The sequence below is a fragment of the Saccostrea echinata genome, unplaced genomic scaffold (genome assembly GCF_033153115.1).
Source record: "Saccostrea echinata isolate AGI-Se365-2 ecotype Australia unplaced genomic scaffold, CSIRO_AGI_Sech_v1 ptg000025l, whole genome shotgun sequence".
In the NCBI taxonomy this organism is placed as follows: domain Eukaryota; kingdom Metazoa; phylum Mollusca; class Bivalvia; order Ostreida; family Ostreidae; genus Saccostrea; species Saccostrea echinata.
Window position 1 is genome coordinate 16895001 of NW_026889774.1, and position 17924 is coordinate 16912924.

Genomic DNA, 17924 nt, shown 5'->3' on the forward strand with positions numbered 1-17924 from the left:
CAAATCATGACCCCCAGGGGTAGGGCGGGGCCAGAATAGGTATATTAAAAGGGGGGAAATCTGGTAAAGAACAGCATGGCCAAAGTTACTCAGGTGAGCGATGTGGCCCATGGGCCTCTTGTTTTTTTTTTTTTGCCTTATTTCCTATTTAGGTTTTATTAATACTTGTCTGTTTTTGTACATATTGAACATTGAAATGATGAAAACATTTACCAGATTAAAAAAAGAATATTTGAAGAGTGATTCTAGGCCATTGGGCATCTTGTTTATTTCATGACATAGAACTTGGAAATTGACCTACATGTTGACAATTCCTATAACTTTTGAATGGTTCAGTTGAAATTGTGAATTTCTTGACTCCAGGGTCAGGGGTTCTGGTGTTAGGGTTGAACTCTATTGATCATACAGTGAAAATGCATAAATTCTTTAAAAATCTTCTTCTCTGTCCCTAGGTATTTAACAATCATACAAAGTACAGGGTTATGATGAGCAAGGGTAACTCTACCAAAATCTTGAAATTCATGGCCCCTGGGTCAGGGTTTCTGGTGTTAGGACAGGGCTCTACTGAGCATGTAGTAAAAAGTAGTAATTTCTTAAAAATGTTCTTCTCTGCCTCAAGGTTTGTTGTAGGTAAACTGATTGCACATGAATGACTTGGTTCTAGTGGTGGGTGGGGCTCTATTTTAGAGAAGACGCATTAGTGTATTAGCACAGGCAAGTTCAAGCATAAACAGATCTGCTTAATGATTTGTTTTTGAGTACTAGACTAACTATTTTGCTGATTCCTGATCATCATATACTGAAAGGAAAAAGAAATGCATAATAAAATAATATGCAAAATATTTTTGACTGTGTGGCCAAAAATTGTGAAAACTGATGAAAGGGGTACCTTGGTAACTGTACACTAAAATCAGTGTTCAAAATTATTCAACTGTGAAATGTATGATGTCACGTAGGGAAAGTGGTAAAAAGCCAAATTTAAAACACATGCATATTGATGGTGACAGGTTTGTTTACACATTTTGTAGTACCACCTGGGAAATGTAGCCAGAGTTTGTCTCGTCTTTCATGCAAACATTCATATTGACCAAATCATCTTGCCCCCATAAATTCTAAATTTTTTCTTCAACTGAAAATTTGTGGGACTAACTGAATGGTAGGGTTTGAAGGCTTTGAAATGCTCCAACTACCGTATATACTCGCCTATACGTCGGTCCGCCTATAAGTAGGTTGTATTTTTCAAGCTTAAATTGGAGGGATTGACCTGCTAAAATACCAATCTTTTTATCACTCGCATATAAGTCGGATAAAGAGTTTTGGACCAAAGTTTAACTCCCAAAAAACCGACTTATAGGCGAGTATATACGGTACTCTCCACTAACTAAGGGCTGCCCTGTGGGAAGGGTTGAAAAATATCCTTATGAGGAAGATAAATGCACTGATGAACTCCATGCACAGGAGAATCAAGGTGGTTACAGGTGTGCGAGGGATATAATGAGAATTTAAATATTCTTTTTTGGGGGATGCCATCTTATGAATTTCAATAACTCATGAATTATCAGTCAAAATCACATAAGATTTTGGAAACTTGTTGATTAAAGATGAATTTAAATGTTTGATAACAATACTTGCTCCAGTCTTTGGCACTCCCTTTATTCAGCTCTTCTTTTTTTTTCTCTTAATTATTTTGGATTTTGGCTTGAGCATCACTGAAGAGACATAATTTGTCGAAATGCGCATATGGTGCATAAAAATTGGTACCGTGTATTATTTACATTAGAAAAAATAGCTCTAATTCTCTTTACAAGTTTATAATGCATTTCAATATATTTCTTTTGATCAATATATTTCATCTAGGTGTTTTAGCTCTTCTGAGCCAAAGACTCAAAGAGCTAATGCTATGGCCATTTGTGCATTGTGCGGCGTGCAGTGTGCGTAAACTTTTTAGAACAAGGGCCTTAACTCAAGAACCCCTTGGCCAATTATTGTCAAATTTGTCGCAGGTATCCTTGGCCCAAGGGCCCCCTTTTATACTAATCCTAGGGTTGTGACCCTTAAACAAGGGGAGATAATTAGGAAAATAGAAACAAAATTACTGGTTGCTAAAAAATCTTCTTCTCAAGAACCACTGTGCAGATTATCACCAAACTTACACAAAAGGATGAGGATATGTTGTAGATTAAAATTTGCACGGGGAATCACCCTGGGGCAAAGGGCGTGGTCTCAAGGTCACTTCAAAGTTGACCAAAAATTACATTTTATTAAAAGTTGATATTTTGCTTACTATAAGGACTAGGATCATCAAATCTTGTCAGTTGATGCATCTAAGGACCTCATATCATGTTGACTCAAAAGTAGGTCACGGTGACTCACTTTTTAAATTTTCGGCCATTCTTTTTCAAAATGATTTAGGGGCATATTTTGAAGAATTTAAGGCCTATGATCATCAAACTTTGGAAGATGATGTATCTTGGGTCCTCGGAGTACATCAACTAAAAAGTAGGTCACCTTGACCTACTTTTTGAATTTTATGGCTAATCTTTTTCAAAACAATGAAGGTCATTAATTCGAATACTGAGAGGTTAAGAATCATTAAATCTTGTAAGATGATGCATCTTTAGGCCATAAAACATTTTTAGTAAAAAGTAGGTCACATTGACCTACTTTTTGAACTTTGCAGGCATTCGATTTCAAAGCGTTTTAGAGGCATAATTTAGACATTTTAAGGCCTATGATAATAAAACTTTGTAAATTGATGCATCTTGGGTCCTTAAAAAATGTCAACTGAAAAGTAGGTCACAGTGACCTACTTTTGAAATTTTATGGCTATATTTAAATATCAAGGGTGCTATTTGGCTTAGAATCATCAAAATTTGTCAGTTGATGTAACTTGGGTCCTCAGAGTAGGCCAATTTAAAAGTAGGTCACCGTGACCTACTTTTCAATTTATAAGATTATAATTAAATATTTGGGGCAATAATCGGCTTAGAATCATCAAACTTTGTCAATTGATGCATTTTGGGTCTTTGGAGTAAGTCCACTGAAAAGTAGGTCGCCGTGACCTACTTTTGAAAAATTATGGCTTTAATTAAATATTTCAGGTACTTATTGGCTTAGAATCATCAAACATTGTCAGTGAATGCATCTTGGGTCCTCGGAGTACAACAACTGAAAAGGAGGTCACCATGACCTCCTTTTGAAAATTTATGGCTTTAATTAAATATTTTTGGTACTTATTGGCTTAGATTCATCAAACTTTGTCAGTTGATGCATCTTAGGTCCTCAGAGTATGACAACTAAAATGTAGGTCACCATGACCTACTTTTGAAATTTTATGGCTGTTTTTAATATTTATGGGAACTGTTTGGCTTAGAAGCATCAAAAATTTGTCAGTTGATGCATCTTGGGTCCTCGGAGTAGGTGTGACCTACTTTTCAATTTATATGGCTATAATGAAATATTTCGGGTACTAATTAGCTTAGGATCATCAAAATTTGTCAGTTGATGCATCTTGGGTCCTCGGAGTAAGTTGACTGAAATGTAGGTCACTGTGACCTACTTTTGAAAATTTATGGCTTTATTTAAATATATCAGGTACTAATTGGCTTAGAATCATCAAACTTTGTCAGTTGATGCATCTTGGGTCCTCTAAGTATGTCATCTGAGAAGTAGGTCACTATGACCTGCTTTTGAAATTTTATAGTAATGATTTTAAAAATATTTTAGGTATTAATTGGCTTAGAATCATCAAACTTAGTTGATGCATCTTGGGTCCTCAGAGAATGACAAGTGATAAGTAGGTCACCATGACCTACTCTCAGGTACTAATTGGCTTAGAATCATCTTGGGTTCTCATGTTTCATCTTAAATGTAGGTCATGATGACCTTCCTTTGGAGTTTCAAGGCTTTATCTAAATATACAGGATACTTAGAGGCTTCAGATAGAAGTGATAGATTGTACAGTTTATCAGAAGAGCGATTCAAGGCCCTTGGGCCTCTTGTTAGCTCTAATGATCCAAAGGCTCAAACAGCTAATGCTATGGCAATTTGTTTGGTGTGCGTAAACTTTTTAGAATATGGGCCATATCTCAAGAACCTCTTGGCCAATTTTTGTCAAATTTGTCAGAGTTTCCTTGGCCCAAGGGCTCCCATTTATACTGAAACTAGGGTTGTGACCCTTAAACAAGAGGAGATAATTAGGAAAATAAAAACAAAAGTACCTTTTGCTAAAAATCTTCTCCTCAAGAACCACAGGACAGATTATCACCAAACTTACACATAAGGATAAGGATATGTTGTAGATTAAAACATTTTTCAAGGCATCACCCTGGGACAAGGGCATGGTCTCAAGGTATCTTCAAAGTTGACCAAAAATTATGCAGTGTGTGTAAACTTTTTGGAAAATGGGCCATATCTCAAGAACCACCTAGCCAATTTTTTTCAAATTTGTCACAGAGTATCCTTGGCCCAAGGGTTTTTATTTGTACTAAAACAAGGGATGTGTCCCTTAAACAAGGGGAGATAATAAGGGAAATAAAAACAAAAGTAGTAGTTGCTAAAAAATCTTCTTCTCAAGAATCACTGGGCAGATTATCACTAAACTAATATATAAGGATGAGGATATGTTGTAGATTAAAATTTGCATGGGGAATCACCCTGGGGCATGGTAGGCATGGTGTCATGATCACTTCAAAGTTGACCAAAATTAAATCTTGTATATTTTGCCCACTTTAAGGCCTAGGATCATCAAATCTTGTCAGTTGATGCATCTTGGGACCTCATATGATGTTGACTCAAAAGTAGATCATGGTGACATAATTTTTGAATTTTGCAGGTATTAATTTTTATTTTAATTTGATGTATAACTTGGATACTTTGAAGCCTACGATCATCAAAACTTGTCAGTTTATGCATCATGGGATGTCAACCAAAAAGTATTTTATGAATTTTATGGCTTATCATTTTCTAAACATTAAAGGTCATTATTTCAGATACTAAGAGGTTTAGAATCATCAAACCTTGTAAGTTGATGCACCTAGGGGCCTTAAAATAGATTTATCAAAAAGTAGGTCACAGTGACCTACTTTTGGAATTTTACAAGTATTCATTTTCAAAATATTTTAGGGGCATATTTTGGACACTTTGAAGCATAGGATCACCAAACTTAGTCAGTTGATGCATCTTGAGTCCTTGGAGTGAGTCAACCAGAAAGTAGGTCACCTTGACCTACTTTTGCAATTTCATGGCTTGATTTAAATATTTTTTATACTTTCTGGCTTAAAATCAAACTTTGTCAGTTGATGCATCTTGAGTCCTCAGAGTGTATAGATGAAAAGTAGGTCACCGTGACCTTCTTTTGGAATTGGATGGTACTTCAGTTACTAATTGGCTTAGAATCATCAAACTTTGTCAGTTGATGCATCTTGGGTCCTTAAAGTGTATCAACCAAAACATAGGTCACTGTAACCTAATTTTGGAATTGGATGGCTTTTTCAGTTACTAATTGGCTTAGAATCATCAAACTTTGTAAATTGATGCATCTTGAGTCTTCGGAGTGTATCAACGAAAAATTAGGTCACTGTGACCTACTTTTGCAATTTCATGGCTTAATTTGAATAATTCAGATACTTACTGGCTTGGAATTATCAAACTTTGTCAGTTGATGCATCTTGGGAACCTTGAGAGTGTCAATGAAAAAGTAAGTCACCGTGACCTACTTTAGGATTTTGATGGCTATTTCAGATACTTATTGGCATGGGATCATCACACTTTGTCAGTTGATGCATCTTGAATCCTCGGAGTGTTTTGACCTACTTTTGCAACTTTATGGCTAAATTTAAATATTTCAGATACTAATTGGCTTGGAATTATCAACATTTTTCAATTGTTGCCATGCTGGTCTTCTTTTGGAATTTCAAGGCTTTATCCATATATATAGGTTACCAAGAGGCTTTAAACATGAGATTATAGGTTGTACAATTTTCAGAAGAGTATATTATAGGCCCTTTGGCCTCTTGTTGTTTTACTTCTCTGGATCCTTTGCAGTGTACTATACTCAGGTGACCATTAAGGACCTTGGGAGGGGGGCAACTAGAAAAAACTTACCTGAAAAATTTGACAAGAAAAAAGGGGGAAGGGGGGGGGGGGGGAGTGAATGCCCAAATTCCAAATCCTATTTTGTGTGTGTATGTTGGGGGGGGGGTTCCAACATTTTTTATGCACCCATCTTAAGATGGGACATTTTAGTCATGGCATTTATGTCCATCCTTGTGTCTGTTAGCTTTCTTGTTTCTGGCTCATAACTTTATTACTATAAGGCCTAGAATTATCAAACTTTGCCAGCTAATTCATCTTGGGTACAAGGTGTGTGGCACATTTAAAGTAGGTTGATCACTCTGATCTTTAATTATGATGCTAAGGCCAAATTTGGAAAAATTCTGTCAGGCTCATAACTGAAAAACTATTAGGCCTAGAATCATCAGACTTGGTCAGTTAATGCATGTTTGGTAGAGGGTGTGATGCATCTTACTAAAAAGTCACTGTAACCTTTAATTTAGGTGAAATTTAAAAAAAATAACTATGTTTTTTAACTTTTAGCAGTCTTCGCCAAATCTTTTTTCAGTACATGCCCTTCGGGCAGGTTTAACCACTTATTACGCTAGCCCGAACAAATATTTACATGCCCAGAATTTTATCAAGTAATTTTATTCTTATTTGCCTTTTCATGGCTAGGAAATGATCTGAAATCCATTTCTATCGATCTATTGTCTCGCCATTAATATTGTTTTCAACCTGTACACTTTTTGTGTCTCCTTTGCAAAAGAGTTCCTTGGAAGTCACATATTGTTTTCAACGCGTATACTTTTTGTGTCTCCTTTGCAAAAGAGTTCCTTGGAAATTGAGGTAGAATAAACTATCGTTAAAATTTTATTTGATGCTCCACTTTAGATGAAAAATCAGACTTTTAAGTACATTTAATGTTATTGGTATTATTTAATTTGATAATACGGAGGCTTAGGCCTCAGAATTTACATGCCCTTCGGGCTTGTAAGTATGCAATTTCCACATGCCCGCTTCCAATTTTACCAGGTTCTGGGCTTCGGACTCTCGGGATTTGTCAAAGACTGTTTTAGATAAAACAATCCCAACAGATGTAAGAGTATTCCATAAAAAAAGTTTAAATCAAGAAAATGCACATTTTTTCATGATATACTTTACAGCAATCTATAACACATATAATGTTTCTTTTCTGTCAGTAATAAGATAAATTTCACTTCTCCCATGGGTGTGATTATTAAGTAATGGTCAAGGAGAATTTTGATAGCAGAAAACTGCCTGTCAAATTAGAGATTAATTAATATGAATTTAGTGTTAGGAGACTTCTGGTAGAGCATCTCTGATCAAGCAGGTGTAATATATCTTTTGGGAATTGGGCAGAGAAATCAAGCCTCTTAATCGTTATTGATAGTTTGTGTTTGTTTGTTGTTTAACATCCCTCCCGAGAATTTTTTCACATATATGGAGATGCCACCACTTGCCGGTAGAGGGCTGCAAATTTACACCTATACTCAGCACTCAGGGCCATTGAGCAGTTAGGAATTTTTTTCATGCCAACATCTATTGCGACATGGGACCTCAGTTTTGTATGGTCTCTTCTGAAGGACCGGTCTTCACATCCCACAGTGGGATTTAAACCTGCAACATAAGGATCAACTCCTTACTAATCGACTCTAGAGCAGACTCTCTAACCACTGTGCCACGCAGCGATTGATAGTTTGTGTCAGATTAAATAATTCCTGTTGGCTAGCTTTTAAAATAGATTTGATGTAAAGTAATTAAAACTAAATTGATATTGCATGATATATTTTTTTTAAATTGATTTTTTAGCTCACCTAAGCTGAAGGCTCAAGTGAACTTTTTTGATCGAAATTTGTCCGTTGTCTGTCGTCATTGTTGTAAACTTTCCACATTTTCGTCTTCTTCTCCAGAACTACTAGGCCAATTTCAACCAAACTTGGCACAGAGTATTCTTGGGTAAAGGGGATTCAAGTTTGTACAAATGAAGGGCCATGCCCTCTTCCAAGAGGATATATTACAAATTAGTGAAAAATTAATGCCATCTTTGAAAAATCTTCTTCTCAAGAACCACTTGGCCAGAAAAGGTGAAACTCATGTGGAATCATCCTCAGGTAGTGTAGATTCAAGTGTGTTCAAATCATGACCCCCGGGGGTAGGGTGGGGCCACAATGGACGATCAAAGTTTTACATTGCGATATATAGGAAAAGTCTTTAAAAATCTTCTTCTAAAGAACGGCAAAGCCATGATTGGTCATATTTATATGGAAGCATCCTCAAATGGTGTAGATTCAGGTTTGTTCAAATCATGACCCCTGGGGGTAGTGTGGGGCCACAATGGATGATCAAAGTTTTACATAGGAATATATAGGAAAAATCTAAAAATCTTCTTCTCAAGAACCACTGGACCAGGAAAGGTGAAACTCATGTAGTGTAGATTCAAGGTAGTGTAGATTCAAGTTTTTTTTCAAATCATGACCCCAAGGGGTAGGGTGGGGCCACAATGGATGATCAAAATTTTTACATAGGAATATATAGGGAAAATCTTTAAAAATCTTCTTCTAAAGAACAGCAAAACCATGATTGGTCATACATGTATCTATATGGAAGCATCCTCAAGTGGTGTAGATTCAGGTTTGTTGAAATCATGACCCCTGGGGGTAGTGTGGGGCCACAATGGAGGATCAAAGTTTTTACATAGGAGTATATTGGGGAAAAAATTAAAAATCTGCTTCTCAAGATCAGCAAAGCCATGATCGGTCTTATTTATATGGAAGCATCCTCAAGTGGTGTAGATTCAGGTTTGTTCAAATCATGACCCCTGGGGTAGGGTGGGACCATAATGAAAGTTCAAACTTGAAGGGAAAAAAGTCACAAAAAAATATGTAAGCATCTTTAGTTAGTGTAGATTCTATTTTGTTCAAATCATAACCCCCCCACCCCCAATGGAAGAGTCATTTTAACCTTTGTATCAAGATTGACATGATTTTCTTCCTTGCACTCTAAACTGTTTATGAGAATTAAACAATGTATGACATGTGTATCATATGCTGTGGTGCTGCACTATCTTTCACAACCAAATTACCAAATTTTATTAATAAATTACCACATTACAATTAATAACCATACCACAACAAAAAAAGAGAATTGGAGGGGGAGGGGGAAGTTGCAACCAGCCTTTCAATAAACATTTTTAGGTCACCTGAGTTTACTCAAATTTGGCATATAGCATCTATGGTTAAGGGGAGTAAAAATTGTGACATTCATTACCCCTACCCCCCTTGGGCCTGAGGGGTGGGGCTAAAACCATCAAAATTAATGCACTCATTAAAATATCTTCTTCTTTACTCCTGGAAAAGCAGGCTAATTGTAATAAGCATTGAGCCCTCTACCAAGATTGTGAAATTTATGGCCCCTGGGTCAGGGGTTCTGGTGCTAGGGCAGGGCTCTGTTGAATATATAGTGATAATGCATTGTTTCTTTACAAAGCTTCTTCGCTGCTCCTGGATATTAAACAAACAAACTAAATGCATAGTTATGATGATGAAAGATGTCTCTTCCAAAATTGTGAATTTCATGGCTCCAGGGTCAGGGGCTCTGGTGTTAGGATTGGGCTCTGTTGAATATATAGTGAAAATGCATTATTTCTTTAAAAATCTTCTTCTTTGGTCCATGGTATTTAGCAAACAAACTGAATGCGTAGTTATGATGAGTAAAGGTGCCTCTTCCAAAACTTCGAATTTCATGGCCCATGGTTTAGGGGTTCTGGTGTTAGGGTGGGGTTCTAATGGTTATGTAGTGAAAATGTATTAATTCTTTGAGAATGTTCTCCTCTGCTCCTGGGTATTAAGTCAATGAACTAAGAATATAGTAATGATGAGTAAGGGTGCTTCTTCCAAAATTGTGAATATTTTGGCCCCTGGGTCAGGGTTCTGGTTTTAGGGCAGGGATCAAATGATTACATAGGGAAAATGCATTAATTCTTTGATAATCCTCTGCTCTGATTCTGGGTATTAAGTAAGCAAACTAAATGTAAAGTTATGATGAGCAAGTGTGCCTGTTTCAAAATTATGTATATCTATCCAAGATATTTTTATCAAACTTCATATGCTGATAGATATTGATGAGAGCTATGCAACTGCATCAACATTTTTTGACCTTGACCTTTCCTTTGACCTTGACCTCACTTTTCTTAAATTAGTGTTTAGCTCAGTTTTAAAGATACCATTCAAGATAGTGTAATCAAACTTCATATTTTGATACATACTGATGTAAGCTATTCAACTGCATCAACATTTTTTGACCTTGACCTTTCTTTTGACCTTGACCTCACTTTTCTTAAATTAGTGTCAAACTTCATATGCTGACACATACTGATGTAACCTTTTCAACTGCATCAACAATTTTTTACCTTGACCTTTCCTTTGACCTTGACCTCACTTTTCTTAAATTAGTGTCAAACTTCATATGCTGATACATACTGATGTAAGCTATTCAACTGCATCAATATTTTTTCACCTTGACCTTTCTTTGACCTTGACCTCACTTTTCTCAATTTGTGTTAAAATGTTGCATTACTAATATACCCTCGGCAGGGCATTCATGTCCTATGGACATATTTCTAGTTTAAACAAGTTTTTAGTGAACATGATTTATGTAATAAATGTATAGTGAGCCTAAGTTACAAGAGTACAACTAACCCTTACAAATTACATTTGATTTTTTAAATGATGAAAATATTACTTAAAATTATCAAAATCATTTTTTGACTTTAAATTCAGGCCAAAATTTCCCACAATAATATTTGCCAAGAAGCTATTTATGTGACGTCTAAAGGGACTTGGAAAATAGGTGAATTACAACATTGCTGCAAGTTCCTGGAAATAACCCCTGAATTCCTGAAAAATTCAAGGCCATATCGAAATGCAGACTGTATTTCACCTGAGGAGAAGGTGAGATTGTATTTTTAAATTGTGCAAAAGAACACAAAATTTAATGGTATGAATAAATATAAAGATATAAATACCTGTTTTTACAATAATACTGTTCACATTTTCTTTTTCAGACTAATAAATTAACAGTCACTATTGAAATGGGCCACACTATGGATGTGTTCTCTTTTGGAGTGATGTGTGAAAACCTTTTAGAATATCTTGCAGAATTAGGTTTGCTATTAAGCCTTCATCCTTTTTGTACATTTATATAAATGAATTTTCACCCTGGAGTCAAATTGTGGCTGGAAATATCACTTTTCTACATAAAGCTGATTCCCAGAACTCCTCTTACATTTAATGCAGTAGCCAAATCATCTTTTGAGAGGTGATTGCTGGTGCCCTAAAGATATACAATAAGGATTCGGATTTTTTATTTTCATTTAAAGCTATTTGATTGTTTCCAGTTCCAGAGTGCATTTAGGCAACACCCATCAGCCACACAATTCCAAATTTACAGAAGCTGACACAGTGCTGTGATTTTTTAGGTCACCTGAGTCACTCACTTGCTATCCGTTTTTGTCTGTCTTGTGTCGTCCATATTGTGCACCATGCGTTAACATTTGAACATTTTTAAATTCTTCTCTGGAACAACTGAACCAATTTTAACCAATTTTGCATATAGCATCTATGGGTTAAGGGGAACAAAAATTGTGAATTTCATGGTCCCTGCCTCCTGGGGCCTGAGGGGTGGGGTTAAAATCACCAAAATTAATGCAATCTTTAAAAATCTTCTTCTTTACTCCTGGACATCAAACTCTTGGCATGATTGTAATAAGCACTGAGTCCTCTATAAAATTGTGAAATTCATGGCCCCAGGATCAGGGCTTCTGGTGCTAGGGCTGGGCTATATAGATCATATAGTGAAAGTGCATTATTTCTTTGAAAATCTTCTTCTCTTCTCCTGGGTACTAAACAAAGTAACTAATTACATTGTTATGATAATGAAGGGTGCCTCTTCCAAAATTATGAATTTCATGGCCCCTCGGCGGTCCTACTAAACAGAGAACCCTAGAGAACCCTAGAGAACTCAAGGTATATTTGGTCAATTCAAATAAATTTTATGCCTAATTGAGTTTATTTTTACTTTATAAATCATATTCTATCTATAAAATAAATAGCAAGATTAGTTTATGGATGTTTTCCCTCGAAAAATGTTGAAAAATTAATTGAATATTTTATGTCATCCTGATCCCGACTGAATTTCAAAAAAGCTGTTTATTGAAGTAATAATTTTACCACATAATTTTACAATTCTTTTTCACATTATTTTTATTCAATTTTATTTTTTAAGTTATATGAACTCTTAGCCATTAACTCTGGTGTAAAACTTATTTGAAAAAAAAAATACTTAAAATCACACAAAGTATGATGAAGTCTTCAGAGATTAGTATTCCTTTAAAAGTAAGCATAACACCTGGCACAATATTCTTTTTTTTAATTTTATTTTGTTCTTGTATGATATGTTGGTTATTTAAAACATAAATATTTCATTTGCGAACAATAAATAATTAAAAATCATTAGGGTTCTCTAGGGTTCTTTAGAGTTCTCTAGGGTTCTCTGTTTAGTAGTATCGCCCCTCGGTCAGGGGTTCTGGTGTTAGGGCGGGGCTCTATTGGTTATATACTGGTGTCTCATAATATTGCGTACTTATTTCTTCTGCGTAAAAAAGTTATTCCAAATTCTTGCATTAACTTCTCACCCAATACTATTCATAAACCTATCAATGGCCTAACTTTTTAGAGGCTAATTATTTTCTAATCTTTTGTCGTTTACTTTGTAGTCCATTTTTAAAACAGGAACTCTTATTTACCTCCTAAAGTGGAGAGTCTCGTTGTATCGCAGTATTGAAAAACTTGGAAGCTTGGCGATGTCACAAAGTACAATTTTTATTTTTTAATTTATGATGTAAATCTACATGAAAACTAAACAATAATACAAACTTAAGGCTTTCAAAATATGAACTTTATTATGAATTTTACTTGGTTATATATTCAATGGTCTAAATAAAATAAAAATGGGAATGGAAATCTGTAAAATTACGTTTTATTTGAATAAATATTTTTCCAACGGGTGTTCCGTACTTTTTAGTCATCACAAAAGTCAACATTCAGACGACAGACAGATAGTCCATCAACAAAAAAGGATATGAGCTATGTATCCTAATTTTTGGAAAATACTGCGATACAATGGAACCCGTGATATAATGAGAATTAAGGATATAGTGAAAATGCATTAATTCTTTGAAAATCTTATTCTCTGCTCCTGGGTTTTTAAACAGAGTAACTAAGTACATAGATATGATGAGCAAGACTGCCTCTTCTAATATTGTGAATTTCATGGCCCCAGGATCAAGGGCTCTGGTGAAAGGAGGGATGGGGTGGGTCTATTGATTAAAGAGTGAAAAAGCAAAATTTCTTTGAAAATATTCTTTTCTGCTCCTGGTTATAAAGCAAAGAAACTTAAGTGTATAGTTATGATGAGCAAGAGTGTTTCTTCCAGAATTATATGTTTCATGGCCCCTGGGTCAGATGTTCTGGTGTAAGGGTAGGCCTCTATTAATAATACAGTGAAAATGCATTAATTGTCTTATATAATCCTGTCTGCTCCTTAGTGTTGAGGAGATAAACAATGTGTATAGTTATGATGAACAAGGGTGCTTCTTGCAAAATTTTTAAAACTTGTGTGGTCCCAGGGTCAAGGATTCTGGTGTTTCTTGAAAGGGGGGGGGGGGTTCTCTATTGATACATGTAATTAATATATATAGTGAAAATGTGTTAATTCTTTGAAAATTTCAACTAAGTGCATAGTTATAATGATGAGGGTACCTCTTCCAAATTTGTGAATTTCATGAGCCTGGGTCATGGGTTCTGGTGTTAGGGTAGGGCCATGTTGAATGTATAGTAAAAATGCATTGTTTCTGTGAATTCTTCTCTGCTCCTGGGCATATCAGAGGTAAACGGATGAAAAGTTTTAACACGCATTCTCTGTAAGCACCAAAGAATATTTGAAAGGACATGTCTTGGATTTTGATGAAATTTGCACCACAGGTGTATCTTGATACAAATCTAGCAGATATGGTGTTGGAAGTTCCACATGTGCACCTGGTTGCCATGGAAATGGATCCATTGAATTTGGCCATTTTTGACCAAGTGAAAACATGAAAATTGAGGGAATGTAAACGAATATTTATCGGTATCTAATATACTCTAACAAAAATCATTGGATCATATAATAACATAAACTTTTAAGGTACACAGGGCATATAATCATTTATTCTAGAAATATTCCCACTCTAAGAAAAAGGTCATGCAAACTGACATGGTTTCTGAAAATTTGAAAAATGGGAAAATTAGTATTTTTTAAGATCTTTAAGGCTGTATAAGAAAAATTGTCTGTGGAAAATTTCCAAAACTTATGTGTGTTTTTATACTTGACAATTAGTAGTGTCATCTCATGAAAAAATATTGGTGGGCTTTTAATCCTATTTTTAGTAACATGTATCTGTAAATAGATAGGTTTTAGAAAAATGTAAAAAATCAAATTTTGGCAAAGTTTAAGATGTCACTGCTGGATAAATAGGATGTATATTGTAAAATTTAAGATGTTACTGAGAGTAGCTGGACACCCCTAGCTAGAGTGGACAATGGTTGAGGGGTATTCCCATTTCTATTAATAGTATCAAGCACCTAAATATAGATATGTCTCTGAATATTAGAAAAAAATGACAGTTTTATGCTTATTGGAAGCTTTATAGAAAAAGTGTTAACAAATATTAAGCTTTCTTTAATATGCCTTCAAAAAGAACAAGTGTTTGTACAATAAATGATACAATATTGAGGGTTGACTCTTGTTTCTTTTTATAGCAACAATGGTCTAAAAATAGATTCCATGAATAATCTAGAAGATGTAGATTCTTACACTTTTTCAGATAATGTTGGATGGAAAAAATGCAGACTAACTGTTATAAACATAGTGTGACTGACAAGTACTAGAAACCATTTACTGAAATACACACTATCTAAAGGGGGTTCCCTTTTCTATTTATAGCACCAAACACCCATAAATAGAAACTTCTCAGCATTATGAGGAAAAATGACAATTTTCCACCAGCTGTAAGATTCATTGAAAAAAGTATTTACAAAATATACTGTCTACAATATGTCATGAACAAGAACATTTGAGCAATTAATAATTAAAAAACATTAAAGATGGAATATCTTTTCTTTTTATAGCAACAGTTGTCTTAAAATAGATGCAGTGGGTTATTTAGAAAATATACATTCTTGCACAATTTTAGACATTATGGATTGAAAATTTGAATACTCTCTATCATAAACATAATGTGACTGACAAGTACTAGAAACCAATGACTGAAAGGCAAAATGTTTCAAGGGGATTCCCATTTCTATTTATAGCACAAAAATAAAAACTAAGATACGTCTTAGTATATGAGGTAAAATAAAAAATGTCCACATACATACATGTATTATTGAAGGTAGGCTCACAATTCTTTTTCTTTTTTTAGCAACAATTGTCTAAAAATAGATGCTGTAAATTTGCTCTATTTGAGATATGATGGATGGAAAATTTGCAGACTAACTGAATGGTGAAAACAGAATGTGACTGACAAGTACATATACTAGTTACCATTTACTGACAAGCATAACAATAATGAGGATTTTCAGTTCTATTTATAATTGAAATACACAAAATCAATGGGGATTTCTATTCTATTTATAGCAACAAAATTATACAAGAGACCAGAGGGCTTTAACAGTCATCTGAGAATAACCCTGTAAGGGATCAATGAAATGGCAATTTAACAAGAGACCCAAGGGCCAGAATCACTCTCCTGATAAATTTTACAACCGTATCACTTCTATTCTAAGGTTCTTAGTATCTTATATATTTAGGTAAATCCTTGAAATCCCAAAAGTAGCTCTGTGGCCTACTTTTTGGATAACAACTCTGTGAATTTAATGATTGTAAGCCTCTTATAATTTGAAATATTTAGATATTGCCTTAAAAGTCCAAAGCTGGGTCACTGTGGCCCATTTTTTGTTCACAAATTTTGAGGACCCAAGATGCTTAAACTGACAAAGTTTGACGATTCTAAGCCTCTTATTATCAGAAATATTTAGATATAGCTGTGAAATTCCAAAATTAAGTCACTGTGACCTACTTTTTAGTTAACATAGTCTGTGATCCCAAAATGCATAAAATGAGAAAATTGATGATTATTAGCCTTTTACTATTTCAAATCTTTAGATATTCCCTTAAAACTACAAGTGACCTACATTTGTTTGACACATCCTGAGGACTAAAGATGCATAACCTGACAAAGTTTGATGAATCTAAGCCAATTGGTCTCTGAAATATGTGAATATCATCAAGAAATTCTAAAAGTAGGTCACGGTGATCTACCTATTAGTTGATACATTCCGAGGTCTCAGGATGCATCAACTGACAATGTTTGATGATTCTAAGTTTCACAGTGTCCAAAATATGCCTCTAAAATGATTTGAAAATAAATACCAGCAAAATTCAAATGCATCAACTCACAAGGTTTAATGAGTCTAAACCTCTCAGTATCTAAAATAATTACAGTAATTTTTTTGAAAATGATTAGCCATAAAAGTCAGCAAGTAGGTCACGGTGACTTAATTTTCTACTTTTTCGTTGACACATTTTAAAGCCATCTGATTCATCGACTGAAAGGTTTTGATGATTAGAGGCTTCAAAGTGCCCGAGATATGCATCAAAATCAAATTAAGATGAATACCTGCAAAATTAAAAAAAAAAGGTCATCATGACCTACTTTTGAGTCAACTTGACATGAGGTCCTAAGATGCCTGAATTGAAAAAAAAATTTTAATTCCAGTCATTATATTGGGCAATATAATAATGCCCCAGGGTGATACCTTAAATAATTTTTAATCTATGTTAGCATATAATTAAAGTTTTGTGATAATCTTCCCAGTGGTTCTTAAGAAGAGGATTTTTTTTAGCAACCAATACTTTTTTTCTTAGCTTACCTAAGCTGAACACCTCTTGTCTGTCGTCCATCCATCTGTTTACTGTTTGTCCGTCCGTCTGTAACCTTTTCACATTTTCAACTTCTTCTCAAGAACCACTGGGCCAATTTTGAACAAACTTATTACAAAACATTCTTGAGTGAAGGGGAGTTTTAATTGTTAAAATTAAAGGCCAAGCCCCATTACAAGGGGAGAAAATCAAGAAGAAACAAAAATAGTGTGGGGTCATTAAAACATATTCTTAAGAACCAGTAGACCAGAAGAGCTGAAACTTATGTGGAAGCTTCCAGAGGTAGTGTAGATTCTAAATTCTTCAAATCGTGACCCCCAGGGGTAGGGTGGTCCACAATAAGTATGACAAGAGGGAAATCTGGTTAGGAACAGGAGGGACAAAGTTACTCAGCTGAGCGTTGTGGCCCATAGGCCTCTTATTTCCCTAATTATTCCCTCTTGTTTAAGCGACACATCTCTATGTTTGGTATTAATTAGAGCCCTAAAGTCAAGGATATTCTGTGACAAATTTGACGAAAATTGGCCAGAAGGTTCCTGAGATATGGTCCATACTCCAGAAAGTTGAAACACACCACAGAAACGGCCACAGAATAAGATCTTTGAGTCTTTGGTGAAAAAGAATTAAAAACTACCGTATTTGGCTGAATATAATACGCACTTTTTTCCCAAAATAATTTTCTGTGAGAAAGGGGTGCATATTTTACACCACAATGGGATTTTGATAGGTTTTTCTTTCATGTGAAACACGGCTATCATACGAACATACTGTAGTATTACCTAGAGACTTATGCAATTTCTTGCTGTTTA

General features: G+C 34.9%; 1 protein-coding gene across 2 annotated transcripts in view; it reads left to right on the top strand.

The window, feature by feature from the left end:
* The window catches only part of LOC133192068 (protein-associating with the carboxyl-terminal domain of ezrin-like), a 474471-nt gene that overhangs the window by 63314 nt on the left and 393233 nt on the right, over window positions 1-17924 (top strand). For both annotated transcript variants that reach the window (XM_061327911.1, XM_061327912.1), the window contains 2 exons: window positions 10857-11027; window positions 11141-11240. In XM_061327911.1, coding sequence (XP_061183895.1) covers window positions 10857-11027; window positions 11141-11240 — 271 coding nt within the window. The remainder of the gene's footprint in view (window positions 1-10856; window positions 11028-11140; window positions 11241-17924) is intronic.